This window comes from Pleurodeles waltl, chromosome 2_2 (genome assembly GCF_031143425.1).
Source record: "Pleurodeles waltl isolate 20211129_DDA chromosome 2_2, aPleWal1.hap1.20221129, whole genome shotgun sequence".
NCBI lineage: Eukaryota > Metazoa > Chordata > Amphibia > Caudata > Salamandridae > Pleurodeles > Pleurodeles waltl.
The window spans coordinates 1,068,915,064-1,068,932,409 of record NC_090439.1 but is presented as its reverse complement, the minus strand read 5'-3'; the positions used below and the strand labels follow the sequence as shown (position 1 = coordinate 1,068,932,409).

Sequence of the window (17,346 nt, the reverse complement as noted above, 5' to 3'; positions counted from 1 at the left end):
TTTTCGCCCCTATTAAGGAGAACCACTTTCTCACTTCCAGCTCATGGTCTAAAGCTAGGGTCTCCAACCCTTTCTGAAATAAGAGCTAATTTTGTTGAACGAAAATCATCCTGAGATACTGATATTGTTGGTGCTGTTACTGTGACCACATAAGACAAGATTAAATTATGGCCACCTCCCTACAAGATTGTTAGCAGTGATTTCCTCAAAGCTTCAAGCAAGGCTGCCAGCAGCAACAAAAAAGTGCTTTTGGAATTGGGAATGCCTCTGCATGGATAATATATTATACCAATAGCTGCAATGCCCCTGCAATCAAGGTAATAATAGGAGTAATAAGTATCCCCAGTGTCGCATGATTTGTCATTCAAATGTCCGATTTAAGTTTATTTTGGACATTCCACCATTTTTCTGCAAATCTCATCTTAGGATTTCTGAAAATACACGCATCTGCCTTGAGTACATGTTTTTCAACTTTGTTATACATATTTTATTTTAACCAAGTCAAAGTTTCAAATTTAGTATGCTGGGCTGCACACAGGAGAGCTACTTATAGATATCTGGTGAGCTACCAATAGCTCACAAGCTACTCGTTGGAGATGCCAGGTCCAAAGTTAGTAATGAGAACCTGGCCAGAGCTCTGGTTATATCTGCCTCTATTTTACTAGGGGTTATTGATTAGGATGCTTTCTTTTTCAGAAATTAGATTTCATCAGTCCTAGGTCATATGTTCTCTTAAAGCTAAGAGATCATAACACTCCTCACGTTTCAGCCTCTTACCTTATGAGAAGCCAAAACAAGGCATTGTAGAACTTTGCAACTTGAATGGACAATCAGTTATGTTTTCCATGCCAAACAAATCTATGAAAATGCATCTAAAAATTATAATAGACTTTTTCTTATATATAATAATTGTTTCTGTTGTTAGATCTCGCCTACATCCACCTGCTTGCCAGCAGCCAATTAACCCCACCCCATGGCAGGAGTTATGTGAGAAACTAGCAATGTTCTTTCAAAAAAACAAATCTAATCCTGTAATAATTTTGCAATTGCAACTGTGTTACAAGAGCCCCCATTTCCAGCTAAGAGGCGACCGATATGCCAAATTTTGTCCAATTTTCAGAAATATATAGCTTTCTGGGTTCACCCATGGGTTTCACACTTCCTTCCCCCACCTATAGAAAGTCGGTAGGAACAGCCAAACTAGAGCTGTTGACCTCTATTTAGAACATTGCAAAAACATTGATGAATTACAAAATGTCACTCTGCCTACTTCTGTAAGCAATATTTTACCATATTTAAACAGCACACACTTTCTTTCACAGCATTTTTACCACTTAATGTAAAATAAATATCGGCACATTATGGTTGGTTTCGTAAGCTTCTTTAGGGTAAATCACAAACCATGGGTACCTCAACAATCCTCAACATATGGGAGGGGGATAAATTTGACATGGATATATATATATATATATATTTTTTTTTTAAGTTAAGAAGTTGACTCAAATGTCAAAAAAGGGTTCAGCAATGGGCTAGTGGGCTCCCCGCACCCAGGAGATGAAAGGTCATCATTATTTTACAGATACACAAGAGCAAGTGTTTTATTCGGCCATGTCTCGTGCACTGTTAGGAATCGGCTGCATTGTCAGGCTGTCTTTTTTTTTTTTTACTCATCCAGTCTTGGATAGTACACCAGCCCTCCAACAGCCATATTTGCAGGGCTTTGGGCCTGCACAGCACCTTTTCCCATGATGCTCAACGAGGACAGCTTTGTGGAGGGAGGTCATGTTCAAGCTCCTCCCCTTCATAAGGGGCTATGTTCCTTATAGGCAATACATTGTAGATGTCCAGAGCCCCGAGCAAAATCATTGACCATACGTGATGAAGAGCACTGCCCAAGGCCATGCACAGAAAGTCCTCAATGATTGTGCCTTGGTGAGGGGTATAATCCAGGCCTGTATTATACATAGGGCTCACTGTGCCAGTTTGCGCCACAGCGCACCTTTCAAAATGTGCACTCTGTTGCAGACTGGAATAGTCTCCTGTGTTCTCATGAATGCGCTGCCCCCAGGGAAGCCGCAAACTCATGCCTTCCCTGGGGGCAGTACAGTCAGTGCAAGATGGAGCGCCTGCTTACAATCCGCGGGTGCAGTGAGTGCATCGGGGTGTACATGGGATCTCTTCCCCACCCTTTCCCCCTCTTCCGATAGCTGTCCTCAGGGGGCTCCTATTGAGTATCCGTATCCGTATGCTCTTGCATCCGTAACAAGGCGCAGGTGTAGAGGCAAAGTGATTCTCTCATTTTCCTGAGGCCTCAGCTTCATGCAAACAAGGAAACTCCCTTAAAAGATAGCACTGACCCTACATGTGCCCCGGTGCTATCTGTATTACAGAAGGGGTTGCACAAGCGCCTGCTGCCCCTTCTGTAATACCAAGCGCCATGGGGTGCCCAAAGCAGGCACACACCTGGGGCTCTCCTCAGGCACTGTCCTAATGTGGCCCTTGAAGTGCTGTAAACTGATATAGAGCCTTTGGACTTCAGTGGTGTAGTAAGGGTGTCCCAGTGCTCTTGTGCAAGCAATGGAAATGGTCCATACCTTGTATAGAAGTAACAAACGAGAGTTGGAATTGGATCGCAGTAGCCCCCTCACACTACGGGACTCCAGTGCCGCAGCTCTTTCCTCACTCTTGATAGGTCTGCCACAGTGGGGATCACATGCATGGTTGTGCACATGAAAATAAATGAGTTTACAATTTGCCTGTTGTCTTATTCCCTTGAGTAACTGCATTTAGCTTTACGCGTGGCTGTGTGAGTTTTAGTACTGAGGAAGCACTAAAAAAAATCCCCCAAAGGGCCTGCCACCAGGCTTGTTAGAATTTTTTGTGGGGCCAGGCTCAAAAAACCTTGGTCCCTTACTGATCAAAGACATGTCTCTTTTTTTATTTTTAAAAAGTGTCCGGCTAGTAAAGAAAAAACTTAGCAGAACCAACCCCTGGCACCATCTTTTCATGTCAGGCTTGTCCATCTCCTCGCCATTAGAACATAGACAGGGCTTGCTTAGAGATCGAAGCACACGCATGGGGCTATGAAACAGTGCGGAGCCCTCTTCCCTCGCCCCCTTCTGACTGGCTTGAAAGCCAATTAAAAAAAAAAACAAATCCTTTTGGTGGTGTCACATGTTCCTATATGTGCAATGACAAAGCACCTTACATGTATACACCAATGGGGCAGCGGCTACGATCCAGACTATATCAAGAGTGAAACTGCCTTAAAACAAGGTCCCTTCAGAGCGGGCAACTCCGCGTTACTCTCCTTTGCATCTTTGGCTTAACATAATAAACCTACTAGTCAGTTCCCAGACTCTATCCACCTGAGCGTGTCATTTACCATTGACTTACAGCCGCCTCACCCGGCTTTTTTTCATGGCCAGGGCCGGCTTTAGGGCGGTGAGAGTGGTGCGGCCGCACCTGGTGCTGACCTCAAGGGGGCGCTGTGTTTAGCAATAACTTACGAAACTTTCGAATTAAAAGCATCTACTGAAAAGTTTCTTGTGCGTCCAGCCTTCAGGAAGCAATTAAAATGTCAAGATACCTCTTGTTATTAATGTTCTTGCTAGAGAGAGAGATGGAGGTTTGTCTAGGGGCAGTTCTGACCTCCCATAAAGTAGTGTAGAGGGTTAATATGCCTGCTGCAAAAAACAGAACTATATCTTATGTGTATAGCTGAGTGGATTAGAAAATCCAGGCTTTACAAGCGCTTTAAAACAACGCGTGAAAGGGGGCTATGGAGAGATGAGGGGCACATTTGCCGGGTGGTAGTGAGGGATCTGAGGAGGTTGTCATGAGTTGGGGAATGCCAAAAACAGACTGTCGCACAGGGCGCCACCAACACTAAAGCCAGCCGGCCATGTTCATGGCTACTGATTTTCTGCTACCACAGTCCAATTAATGGCAGTCCTTGACAGCCTTGGTAGCACAGGTGTATTACCGTTCTACCTCTTACGGACACTTCTGTATTGCAGTGTTCCATCGCCCACAAGAGCACGGCTCACACTATAGAACTGGTCTTTTTGACGACTATATTTAAAGTTTGTTAGCCGTGCTTGTGTTGTTTCTTCATATTTGTGTGTGCATCTTCATGCAAGGTTCAAAGGTCAATGCTAGGTTCTAGTCCACAGTACATAAACCTTGAAAAAAAATCCTGAAACGTGTGGTTAAAAGGATGCAGAATTTATATTTGTTTTTGCATTAAAGCAAAGACTAGTTGTCAATGTATTTTGGCTTTCCTTGCGGCTCTGTATTAATTCAGGATATTTTTGATTTGGGTTTTGACAGCCCTCCTTTCAAACTCGCCTATTCCTAACCTAGTTCAATATACATAGAGTGGTTTTGCACCTGGCCATTTCAGTCATTAACATGCCTCTTTCAGCCATTGCTGTTACACTTTATCAATCACATCTTGGCTTCCATGTCACACCGAATGGGATTGGCTGGGTGTTTCCTTCCACTTCCACTAGAGCGCTTGCTTTGAACTGCATGGGGGACTACTTACAACTGTTGTTCCAATTCTCAGTTTCTTTATCCGATCACATAAAAATGGATCATAAAAGAGCACACCATAAAATACAATATACAATAACAAAGGATGCAAATAAAAGCTTTAAATAAGATCCATCAATTTTCAATATAAAAATGCCACCAGCCTTAAAAAAAGAAAGAAGCAATAAGTTTATCAAGCAATTCATCAAGTGTAAAAACACCAATGACATATTAAAGCTGCAATGAGCTCAAATAAGTGAATCCCAGTTGGGTATATTAAAAAAACATTGATTTTTGCAGTCGTACAGCATTTTAAAAAAACAACACTTTACATACCAGGTAATACTCGAGCTGCTGGAGAAAAATCAACGCTACTTTAACAATGGGATCAAATACTGTTTAGTGAAGGGGGCATAAAACTTACAAAATAAACCCAAAGTACAACAAGAGGTTTCATCACAGGGTCATCGTAAAATCTCAGCATGTGCAAATTGACCCTGAGGAAAACACAGCAACCATCTGATCGAGCCAGTTCGAAATCGTGTTAGTATCGCCTGTTCCCAGCAGTTCTGAACAAACACCAGGTAGGTGGCCACAGTGTCCACTGTTTGGAAGAGGCAAAAGTCTCTAATAGATGGTTTCATTAGCCCCTCCCTCTCTCAACGGTCCTTTTTTATAGGCAAGAAAGCAATCCTTCAGCCACCCTGTATCCCTCTTGGTAATACTTCTAGGGTTATCAAAACCATAAGGGCGACCTAGGGCCAGGGTGGGCTCCCTAATGCACCTAATCCAAGTAATTCTGGAACTGTGGTGGCATGAGAGGCAATCCGAGATAAGACGATTAATGTAAGCCTCTTCGTTTAGCCAAATGGAGCACAACAATAACAGAGGAGCAAGGTTAATTTGGTCCTCAACATATTCTAGGCCAAGCTCCTGGAGAGCTATGAAATGGGAGCTAGACAGAGGAACACTCAGCAACCGTCAGCAGACTCTATTCTCTTCCGCTTGTGCCCTTGCACTACCCCTGTATCCCCAGACCCCCGAGCCATAAACCGGGAAGGAGGAGACACTTCCTCCTATAGATTTCTAGAATAGGGGTATCAGCCCCCCTCTCCTCCGTGGCAGTGGCCAAGGAGAACTGTTGTCATTTCTGTCTGTTTGCGCCAGTACTTACAGTAATTAGTCAGTGTTTGCATGGACATACCTGACCAGGAGAGTTGCATATGCATAACATAAGCTGGCATTCCTATTTCTGTCTCTAGTGTTCTTGAAAAGCTGTAGTTTAGCCATCAGAACTGTTAGACCTGGCATCCTTGGCGTGGTTTCCCCTAAATTTTTGACCTCCTGGTTTTCTGACTTCATTTTTGCTGGTTTTAGGATTCTGCTAAAGTGCATTGTTCTCTAAGGCATGGTGACTTTGGCTTATCCACAATTGGCATACTTAATTTAATTATAAGTCCCTAGTAAAGTGCACTATGTGTCTCCTAGGCCTGTAAATTAAATGCTACCAGTGGACTTGCAGCATTAATTGTGCCACCTATTACAGAAGCCTTCCACACATCTCAGGCCTGCCACAGTAGAAGCATCTGTGTGCCATTGTGGTAAGTGCAACCACCTGTCAGGCCCAAAACCTTCCTTTTTATTACACGTAGGCCACCCCTATGGTAGGCCCTGGTTAGCCCCAACGGCAGGGTGCAGTGTATTTAGAAAGTTGGATTGAAAAAGTGCTAAATTTGTTTTTCATTACTGCAAGGCCTATCTCTCCTATAGGTTAACATTGGGATACCTTGAGGCACCCCTTAAGCGTAACTTTCAATTTGGAAGCAATAGAAATGTGGAGTTTGGTGTCTCTGGACTCCCAATTTAAAATCACAACTTATGGTGAAGCTGGATTTTAAATTGCAAGTCTGACAATGCCACTTTTAGAAAGTTGGCATTTTCTTACCTTAACCATTCTGTGCCTCTACCTACCTCTGAATACACATCTGTGGTAGATGACAGTGGGCTTGTGCATTCCCTCTAGACTCACACACACAAAAGGAGCTTGTGTGTGACATTTGCATCCTGATGGCCCATCACCAGGCTGATGAGTCTACCTGTGCTAGATGGAAGTGAAGAGCTGACACCTACACCTGAATTACCTCCCCCCCCTCCACCCCGGTCAAGTGTTTGGAGCCAGGGAAGGAAGGGGATGCACTTAGTAATCTTCAGAGGCCTCTTTTGAAGTCTTGACCCCTTCAAAGACACATTATGTATAAGTACTGGACTCCAAACCCCACCAAGTTAGTTCACTAACTCAGAAGAGGAGCTGTGCTGCCAGGAAGGACTACCATTCTGCAGCGTGCTCTTCAGCGTTGGTATGCAGCCTGCTACCTCTGGCAGTGAGAGGGATTGAAATTGTCCTCTACCACTGTGCTACCCAAGAACTCCAAGGGCTTGTTGGCTTGCCCCTGTTGTCAAAGTCTCATGGCCATCAAGGAGTTTGTTTTCACCAGGTCAAATACGATGCCCTACAAAGACTCTAGCGTTTGCTGTTTGACTTCCAAGTACAAACTACAACAACCCGTTCTCCACACTGATCGTAATCACCTAATCTGTGTGTGACCCAAAAGCCTTTGTGTGCTGACCAGGCATCCCCTTCAGGATGGAGTGTCCCCTGAATCTGCGCTCAGGACAGCGGGGACACTGCATTTAGCTCGGGCAGCTGGGCATGGCTGCCTTCAGTCCACCAGCCTGTCGGGCTGCCTCTCATCTCAGAGAGATTGCAATGGGGGCCCTGCCTCGCCCCAGGAGATGAACATTATTTCTGCTCCAGCAGCAGCTCAGCTACTATGGGATTGTGTGCTTCTTGCTGCCGTTTAGTGTGTCATGGGCAGCTGAGAGGGCCTTTGAAACGCTGTTTGCCTTTCTTGCAATTTGCCCACTTCCTGGTCCCCTGACAGATACTGGCATACTTGGACTAGAATTACTATAATAACCCTAAGAGAAGCACATGTGTTCTAATGCACTACAATTGTATACCTGCTTAAATTAAGTACCACAGGAAAAATATTGATTGGATTTTTGTTGTTTTGAGTCTATTTTATCCAGATAAAGATACTTTACTTTCTTACACTGGTGTGGAGTTTTTTGTGACACTGTGTCCCTATAATTAAGTGTTGCACAAATACTTCACATATTGCCTCATAAGTTAAGCATGACTGCTGTATACCAAGCTACCAGAGGGTGAGCACAGATTAATTTAGGGTGTGGCCCTGACTTAACCCTGACTAGGATTGGGGTCCCTACTTGGACAGGGTGCATACCTCTGCCAACTAGAGACCCAGTGTTAGACTTTTCATCCTTGACGTGGTCTCCCTTAACTTTTTGCCTCTGTTCCCCAGGTTGTTGATGTGTGCTGGACCCTGATTTTGCTGTTTTTGTTACTTTGGGCACTTTACCACTGACAACCAATGCCAAAGTACAAGTGCTCCTTTACAAAATGTGTATGTAATTGGCTTGTCCATGATTGGCATATTTGATTTACTAGTAAGTCCCTAGTAAAGTGCACTACATGTGCCCAGGGCCTGTAAATCAAATGCTATTAGTTGGCCTGCAGCACTGATTGTGCCACCCACATAAGTAGCTCTGTAATCATGTGTCAGACCTGCCACTGCAGTGTCTGTGTGTGCAGTTTTACCTGTAAATTCGACTTGGCAAGTGTACCCACTTGCCGGGCCTAAACCTTCCCTTTTCTTACATGTCAGATACCCCTAAGGTAGGCCCTAGGTAGCCCCAAGGGCAGGGTGCAGGGTATGTTTAAGGTAAGACATATAGTAATGTGTTTTAAATGTCCTGACAGTGAAATATTGCTAAATTCGTTTTTCACTGTTGGAAGCCCTGTCCCTCTCATAGGTTAACATAGGGGCTACCTTTAAATCTGATTAAAGTGTAGATTCCCTGTGGGCAGTGCTTTAAATGGGCCGGTACTCTCCGGTACTGAGTACCGGCACTTTTTTATTTTGAGAGGGGGAGTACCGGCGTATCTCAAGATAAACGTAATACTTTTAATTGGAGAGTACCGGCACTTCTCAGAAACAAGCAGGTACTCTATCACAGAGTACCTGCACTTCTGTTTTTCCATTTAAAGCACTGCCTGTGGGAGCGAATGGACATGTGGAGTTTGGGGTCTCAGCTCACAATTTAAAAATACATCTTTTAGTAAAGTTGATTTTAAGACTGTGTTTTTGAAAATGCCACTTTTAGAAAGTGGGCATGTTCTTGCTTATACCATTTCTGTGACTCTGCCTGTTTGTGGATTCCCTGTCTGGGTCAGTTTGACAGTTGGGCTGGTTGCACCTCACACTAGACAGTGACACAAAGGGAGCTGGGGTGTAGCCTGCATATCCTGATGACCCATCTATGCTAGGAGGGAGGGGAGGAGTGGTCACTCACACCTGAAAGGGCTGTGCCTGCCCTCACACAATGCAGTCTCCGACCCCCTGGTGAGTGTCTGGGGCCTGGCTTTTGAAAGGCAGAATTTCACATTCAAAAGAGACTTTACTTTGAAGTAGGCCTACTTCAAATGAGAAATTGGGTATAAGAAGGGCACCCAAAACCACAGACTTTAGAACACTTCTGGAAATAAGAGGAACCTCTGCCTGGAGAAGAGCTGATGAGCTGAGGAAGAAGAGCTGCCCTGCCTGTGACTGTGCTTTGTGGAGCTATCCTGCAGTTGCTGCTTCTGCCAGAGTAAGAGGGCAAAGACTGGACTTTGTGTGCCTTCCATCTCGTGAAGATCTCCAAGGGCTTGATTTAGAGCTTGCCTCCTGCTGTTTGAAGTCTCAGGGACAGCAAAGACTTCTCTCTGCCAGCACCTGGAGTCTCTGGAGAGACTCTTACTCAGCCCTGTGGTGCCAATCCAGTTCCTGTGACCCTGAAAGTAGAAGCTGGCAGCCTAAGAGGAGGAAATCCATGCACAGAGCACCGTGCGGGGAAAAGATCGACGCGACTCCGATCTGCGGCTGAAGAAACGATGCGCTGCCGGCTCTGCGGCTTAAAATCGACGCTCGCTGGAAATGCGACCGAAGAATCGGCGCACAGAGCTGGAGAAACAACACGCAGCATCACTGATGGAGGCTGGGAGATCGCAACCCGCGCTGTGTGGTTTTCGGACCGTTGTGAGGCTGGATTTCCGACGCAAACACCGCTGGGCATGTAGAAACAATGCAAGGCCTGCCCGGACCTGAGTGCTGACCGGATCAACGCATCGCTCTCCTGCAGAGAGAAGAAACGACGCACCCCGACCCAACAAGGGAGAAACGATGCAAGGTCTCGTGAGTGAGTGAAATCGACGCATCACAAGCCCTTTTTGACGCATACTCACCCGTGCGGGGTTATTTTTGATGCACCCAAGGTACATTTTCACGCTAACAGTGTTAGTGTGTATTTTAAACTACATAAAGACTCTTTTTGCTTTTTAATTGATAACTTGACTTGCGTATTGTGGATTTTTGTCATTTTGGTCTTGTTTTTTTAAATTAATATTTCCTATTTTTCTAAACCTGTGTTGTCATTTTGTAGTGTTTTGATTAAGTTACTGTGTGTGTTGGTACAAATACTTTATACCTAGCACTCTGAAGTTAAGCCTACTGCTCTGCCAAGCAACCAAAGGGGTAAGCAGGGGTTAGCTGAGGGTGATTCTCTTTTACCCTGACTAAAGTGAGGGTCTTTGCTTGAACAGGGGGTAACCTGACTGTCAACCAAAGACCCAATTTCTAACACCCAGTTTCTAATACATACCATTTTAGTCTTAATTCCTATCCTGGATTTCTCAGATTGTGATTGGTTAGAAAATCTCCTGCTGCAGTACACTTGTACTGAGTAAATTTAGTGCTGCTACTCAAGTCTGTCACTTCGAGCCTCTAGAGAAATACGTATCTAAGTAGTATATTAGCATATAAAAATATAAACTCGAAAATGTTTACTGTCAGAATATCTGCCATGTATAAATAATCTACCTATAGAAATGTTGTCAGACACCTAAACCACTTACCACGCACTTGACCCACACCCCTCAGTAGATACTTTTGAACCTCTGTGAATCTAATTTGCCCATACTAGAGGCTTTTTGTTACAAATGCAAAACTACTTTTCGAATTCACAAAAGTTGATTTAGCACTTACAAAAGGATTTACACTCTTTATGTTTTTGTCTGGGTAAATCATGTGCTCTGGGCGTGCCAAGGTCGGAAAACCCTGAATGTTTGTAGGTTCTCATTATACATTTTGCAGCCTTTTTCCACATAGGAAATATTTGATGATTTACTCAGTGCTTAATTTGTAAATAAAAACGTGCTGGTGCCCAAAGCTCTTCTCTGAAACACACGGCTGCTGCAATCGAATGTGCGAGCACGGAATACTGAGGTAGCGTAATCCTGAAGCCAATTCGGGCCTCTTTAATACATTTACAGCCACTTCCTACTGCTTCAGCTCACTCTTGCAGCTTTCTGCTTTCTCCCTTTGTGGTGCTTTTTCGTTTGTCTCTTCCTCCATCTTTCCCATATTTGTCTTTTGCTCACAGTAAACGCTTGAGGCAGAAAAATAAGTGCGGCCCTCAAAAATAAGTACCGGTGCCCAGCACCGGAAACCACCACCACAAATTAAGCACTGGGTTTACTCCTGCCAAGGTCAGGAGCAGGAGTAAATCCCTTTCTAGGGTTAGAAGGGACGGTGACCACCCACCAAAATTGGGTGGAGTTCGTTCAAACCGGTTTTTTTTACCAGAAAAATACTTAATGTGAACGTCTTCATCTCCGTATTTTCTCATGGGAATCGATAACCCCCCAACCTTTCCAGGAATGTGCTTGGAAGCTGCTGGCACGGGTGGCCAGTGCTAAGATGGAAACGCGCTGTGAATTCCAAACAGTGTAACTCTGCAGCCATGAGAAGTAGTTCCACTTTGAATCCATTACCACGCGCCATTTCAGTTATCCCTTGTGCCTCACAATTCAGAACTTGAGACCATCAAGGTGCATCTATTTTTCCAGGTGGTGAACTGATTTTGTTTCACGGTGACCGTGAATAACGAGAGGAAGCCATTATAGAATTCATAGAACATGGACATTTGTGATAGGCCTGCTGTGCAGAAAGTAAGAAATGCAATGGTTTAAAACATTTCCAACCAACTAAGGCACATTCTCTTATAAGTGTTTTTTTTTTTCAAACGTTCCAGTTTGCTATATATCATTATATACCAGCTGTTAATTGGTTCTTAGTCTGGAGATGAAACACAGTGTTCCTTAATGGACGTTTTCTCAATTCCTTTTATTGGCTAATTCCTCTGCCAGCAAGGGAAATGTTTGACAGTGCATTAGTACCCACCATTCAGTAGGTTTAATTGCATAGATTTACAGTCGAGTAATACATTTCATTTAGTTCCCCATCCATCATTCAAAGTGGTGCCTAATACATCAGCTTTTTAAAAATTCAGGAATCAGCTCTTTAAGTACTAGTTAAATGCAGGTATATGGCTTTTTCGTTAATGAGTGGATGGAAATAGAACGTGTGGTCATTCTTTGAAAGTGTGTAATTCTTCTCATTACTAAGGCGTGTCATTTGCATTTGTATCATTTTAAAATTGAATACTTGCTATCAGGTCGAGGTCAACTTATTGCTTCTTTCACACCTTCTCATATATTTGCTAATAATAGGCACAGATGAACGTTATTACTTCCAGCAAACTGTGATTACAGCTTGTGAGGATTTGTCTTGCAAAGTATGAAGTCTTACACCATCAGAAAACAGTGGTTATCACTAACATATTTTTCATGTCTTTGTGTGAACAGAATCCCATTAAATGGAATCTACTACAATATTTATCTGAGAACCTTAAGAAGGCGTTCTTCATAAATATTTTCAGGTTGTGGACCTCTCCTCATTAACTTGTGCCCGCCTTGGTACCTACATGTGTCTTTGTCCCACCCTTCTGAAGTTGCTGTGGAACTGACCACAGCACCTTGATAATGTGGCATGCTGGATGTAGGCAGCACAGTGTGCGCTTTAATTGGTGCTCTTTGAGTGGAGGATACAGCATAAGGCCTTCTGGTTCCATCACAAAGCATTTCATAGCAGTAGGCCCACTGTTCTTACAGTGGATGTTGAGCAATATGAGCTGATTTGCATATGGCTGGGTCCACGCTGGGGTGGCATGGCGAGCAAAAGAGTGAGGGATTAAACCCAGATCTGTGATTGAGGGTGAGTGTTTGAAAAGTTTCAGTACGCCGTCCATCATCCTTTTGTGTTGCGAAAGTTGCCCTAAGTGGGAAGGGAAGGGTATGCCCAGACATGGGTCCCTTGCTCACTGTGCCACTGGATTCAAGCTAGCCTGGCTGATGAAGGGTGATACCCTGAAACCGGTCCCAGGATGCTTGTTTCCGGTCCAGGGAGGACCTGGCCTGGCAGTTCGGGCTGGACTGTCCCCTCGGGGAACATGGTCAAGACTGATTTGCAAATGGCTGGATCCTAGCTGGGATGGCTGTGTGAGCAAAACAACGATGGATTAAACCCAGATCGGTGACTGGGGGTGAGTCTTTGAAATGTTTCAGCACTCCGTCCATCATCCTTTTGTATTGCTAGAGCAGTGTGAGCTTGCATGCACCCACAGAGTCTTGCTTCGATCTGCTGTTCATGGTACATAGAAGCCAGAAAGTTGGACCAGGTGATAGAGCATTTTCCATTCTGGTTGCCACGACCTGATGTTCACTGTGCAGGACCTGGGCACACAGCTAGCATTTTACAAAAGTGGTTCATGTATAGTTAATCAAATCTGTTCTTTTCCTTAACTTTACAGTACCTACCTGCTTGTCTCTGGGTTAGCTTTGAAATGCCAGTAGTAATGAATGAGCAGTCTCTAAAACTACACAATATAAAAAAAAAATAGTCTTCCACATGTGAGTATAGGTGCTTGCCTTTAGCATCAGCAAAGCAGGGTTATGTGATTTTAAGTCAAAGAAGTTTACTAGTCTGTAAAGATATGACATATCTAGGACTTTCTTCCTGTTGAGGAACTGAAGTGAAAGGTCCCTGTTCTTCCCATAGTTGAATGACAGAAGGGGCTTTCGAAAGCACACTATGTTCTACATATAACATTTCTTAGCACATTTGTGATTCGTTAAAAGCCTAACTGTTTATGTTACTGTCTGGCACTGTGGAGGAAAATGCCAAATATTAAACTCGTGAAGTTTTGCTGTCTACCCAGATGGCCCAAAATAAAGTGCTTTCCAGGTTTCGTATTTCACAAGTTGTTTATATAACTGAGCATGATGGTGAGCAACTTTATTGTACCTTTTATACCTGTGCCTGTTCTGTTTTTTTAAGTGTGTTAAAGCTTGGTGTTTGGGATACAGTTGTGTCAATGTAGATTGTCCTGTGCTCCCTGGCACATGGAGGGTCGATGCTGTTCCGCATTGATAGAAGTCTTGGCAGCTGGACTGGTGTGCTCATTAGATATTCAGTGAGGGCCTGAGATAGTCCAGACCCTTTGGAGTGACATTCACACACAACAGAAAATGGACATTTCTATTTTTGAATGACCTCCTCAACATCTATAAAGTGTTGGAGCGGGACTGTGGAGGCGGGGAGGGCAGGAAGCCTATGGCTTAGATGGGCTGATGGCCGATATGCTGTAGCACTACGAGCAGCGAGCGTGCAAATCCTTACGAGGCCTGTGGGCAAGTCCGCTAGGAGTAAATCTGCAACCAAGTGTTCAGGACCTCCAACCTTTCTGGTTCAAACACGTTTCCAAGGGAGATTTCAGAGAACCCCGGTTGATGGAATATCTGAACTCGGAAATCATTGCTTGTCATGAAATATATGGCCTTTGCTGCACTGATTTCTTTTCTGGTGACTATTACTGTGTGTGTGGAGCAATGAGTGGCTTACTCAGTCTGAGTAACACCTAGTGCCTAGTAACCAGCTTTGTTAACGCCACTGAAGTTCTCCCGTTGGCTGTCCTACTGCAGCAGTAGTTGTCATTTATGAGTTGCTTGGATTGTGATAAAACGTTGTACATTTTTTGCTTAGGAGATCCAAGTGGTTGCACATTGTGTAGAGTACAGTACATTAGAATGTAAAGTCATGACCACGGCTCTCTTTTTTTATAAATCTGTTTATCATGGCCACTTATCTTAATGCAATAAAATTAATCACAATGCAGACCATAAAATCCTTTAAAACAATGGAGACAAATTGTGTTATAAGCAAACTCATATTAAACTTGAGGTTATACCAATTTACCTGATCTTTGTTTTGTTATAGACACTGGAAGCCATTTTAAATTTCAAGTACTCCGGTGGGCCAGGGCATGCTGAAGGCTACTACAGGAACCTGTCTTTGGGACTTCATGTGGAAGTGGAACCATCAGTGTTCTTTACACGTGTCGGTACCCTCCCTGCAACAAGGTAAGCTCTTCAGTGACGTCTGTTTAGAACCCACACCTGACTAACAACATTGCTTCTGGGAGCATACACTGTTTTTTTTGTTTTTCAAAACTTAAAATATTTTAATTTTGCATTGTGTGTGGATTTTTTTTTAAATCTACTTGTCCAAGGGACTAAATGCTATAGAGATATACATTTCCTGTAAAAAAAAATACTTGTCCCATCGACTCCCTGCATCAGTCGTAGGGGCCGTTACAGAAACGTTAATATGTTTATGTTGGTTTATTAAAACTGATAAACAGTATCAATGCTTTCCAATAATACTTAAGAAAAATGTGAAATGTGATGTCCCCAAACATACAGAAATTAAACAATAAACATAGCTTTTTAATTTCTAGTTTCTTTGTTTCTACTTCCTCCCAATTAGTTCTCCCCCTTTAATCTCTTACCTTTATCTTCCCTCCCGGGGGATGTAACCTACCTCACTCAATCAAAAAAAAAAAGAAAAACCTTATAAACAAACACACACTCACACTCCGCCTCCTTGGCACAGAGAGACACCCTGAAGAAAACCTTGGCACAGATTCACAACACCCCCAGCACAGGTGCACAGATCCCTTCCACAGATACACACCCACAGTGTCAACCGAACCACACCCAGTGTAGACAGTTACACCCCCGCCGTCCCAAGCCCACAGACAAAACACTGTGCACACACACACAATCATCCTTCTGCGACTCTGATTAGAGACACATATCTTACAGACATGTAAACCTGTAAGCATTCACACAGACACTACACACCCACTCATTGTACAATTTATGCAGCAAGCACATACCTCCAGCAGGCCTATCATCAGCAAATCCAGCTCCCAAATGATGGCGGCTGTGGTCTGGATCGTGCCAGCCCCCTGCAGGCACTTTTACATCTCAGAGAGGGCGAAAGAGTGAGACTTGCTTGTCTTATGTGAGGTTGACAAGCGGATGGGATCCAAAGTGTAGGACACTGGTCGCCCCATAGGGCCTCGAGCAAGCAGTGGGACCGAAGCCCCAGTAGTAGGACACCCCTGCAGTGTGTGGGACGTTGCCACCCTCGCACACACACTTCAATGGCTCCGGCGACCTGAGTGACTGAGACACAGCAGGCCCGAGAGCTGACGCTGTGAACACTGCTCCGTCTCACACAAACGCACACTCTCTGACCCTCTCTTCCTCAAGCCGTTTCCCTCTGTCTCATGTAGTCTCTAGAATTTTCTCCGACATGGTCCCTTTTTCAGACACACACTCTTTTGCACACTCTCTTGTCCTCGAGCCTTTCTGTCTTTCACACACTGTCGCACACACTCACTGGTCACGTTTTGGGGTGCATGTCCTGAGCTGACTTCAGGTGGCAGGCCAGGAGGATGCCACTGGGCAAGGTTTGACTCGTGCCATGATGGAGACGCCAGCCCAGCAGGACAAGAGGGCTTATATCCACCTCTGTGGATTCTCTTCTTCACTATAGTCTTATGGGCCTTGCTTTGTGCCCCCCCCCCCCATTCCTGTCCACACTCAGCACTGCTCACAAGGTTTATTAGTCAGGCAAGGGAGGTATCCCATTTTGCCTTTGAGTGAGGGAACTCGGATCTGGAACCTAGTGATATCCATTCTGCAGAGCGGGTCTCTTTGGAAGTGTGAGGCCTGTGACCACAAACAGCTTCACCCTTTTCCCTCCTTTGCAGTGGCCCCACGTCTTAGAAGCCCATGCAGCCGAGTCAGAGGGAATGTTGCTCTCAGAGGGAGAATAGTTTTTCCAAAGCTCCCCTTTATTCGCATCGCACTCTCTCGTCACATATTTCAACACTTCCACGTCAGGGGTGGTCAGTGTCTCCTCCCTGGAGAGCTCTCAGCTCCTTTGGATGTGTGGTTCGAAGATCCTCAGGTCCGGATGCAACACTGAAATCTCAGCTTTTCCACAGATCATCTTATGCATCTGAGGGACCCAAGGACAAGGGAGTGGGATAGAACTTGTGATTTCTCAGTCCACATACAGCTAACAAGAACTATATCGATGCAAATACAGCACATGCTTGGAGGCCGGCAGGAATCCTGGAAAACCAAAGCCTACCAGGATTCCACTGCCAGATGCGCCGCGCTCCTGCACATCTCCTGGAGAACTCTATTGTAACAAAGCTATTTGGGGCTCCATGAGATCCTGAGTCTCTGTTGATTTTATTTTTTTGGTACTTTTGCACACATGGCATAATGCAGACTGGGAGACAGCACCCTCGACTGAGCTTTCCCTTAGACCACCCACAGTCACTTGAATGTTTGGGAAACGGTGCTGCCGCCTATATTTATTAGCCCCCACAATTAAGTGCCGCTGGGGGCCCACCTGAAATTAAGCACTGCCT

The 17,346-nt window shown here is 44.5% G+C and overlaps 1 protein-coding gene across 1 annotated transcript in view; it reads left to right on the top strand.

Moving 5' to 3' along the window:
- Nucleotides 1–17,346, top strand: part of TRAPPC9 (trafficking protein particle complex subunit 9) — a 2,294,541-nt gene that overhangs the window by 1,122,432 nt on the left and 1,154,763 nt on the right. Inside the window, exon 18 of the mRNA XM_069220801.1 lies at nucleotides 14,832–14,974. Coding sequence (XP_069076902.1) covers nucleotides 14,832–14,974 — 143 coding nt within the window. The remainder of the gene's footprint in view (nucleotides 1–14,831; nucleotides 14,975–17,346) is intronic.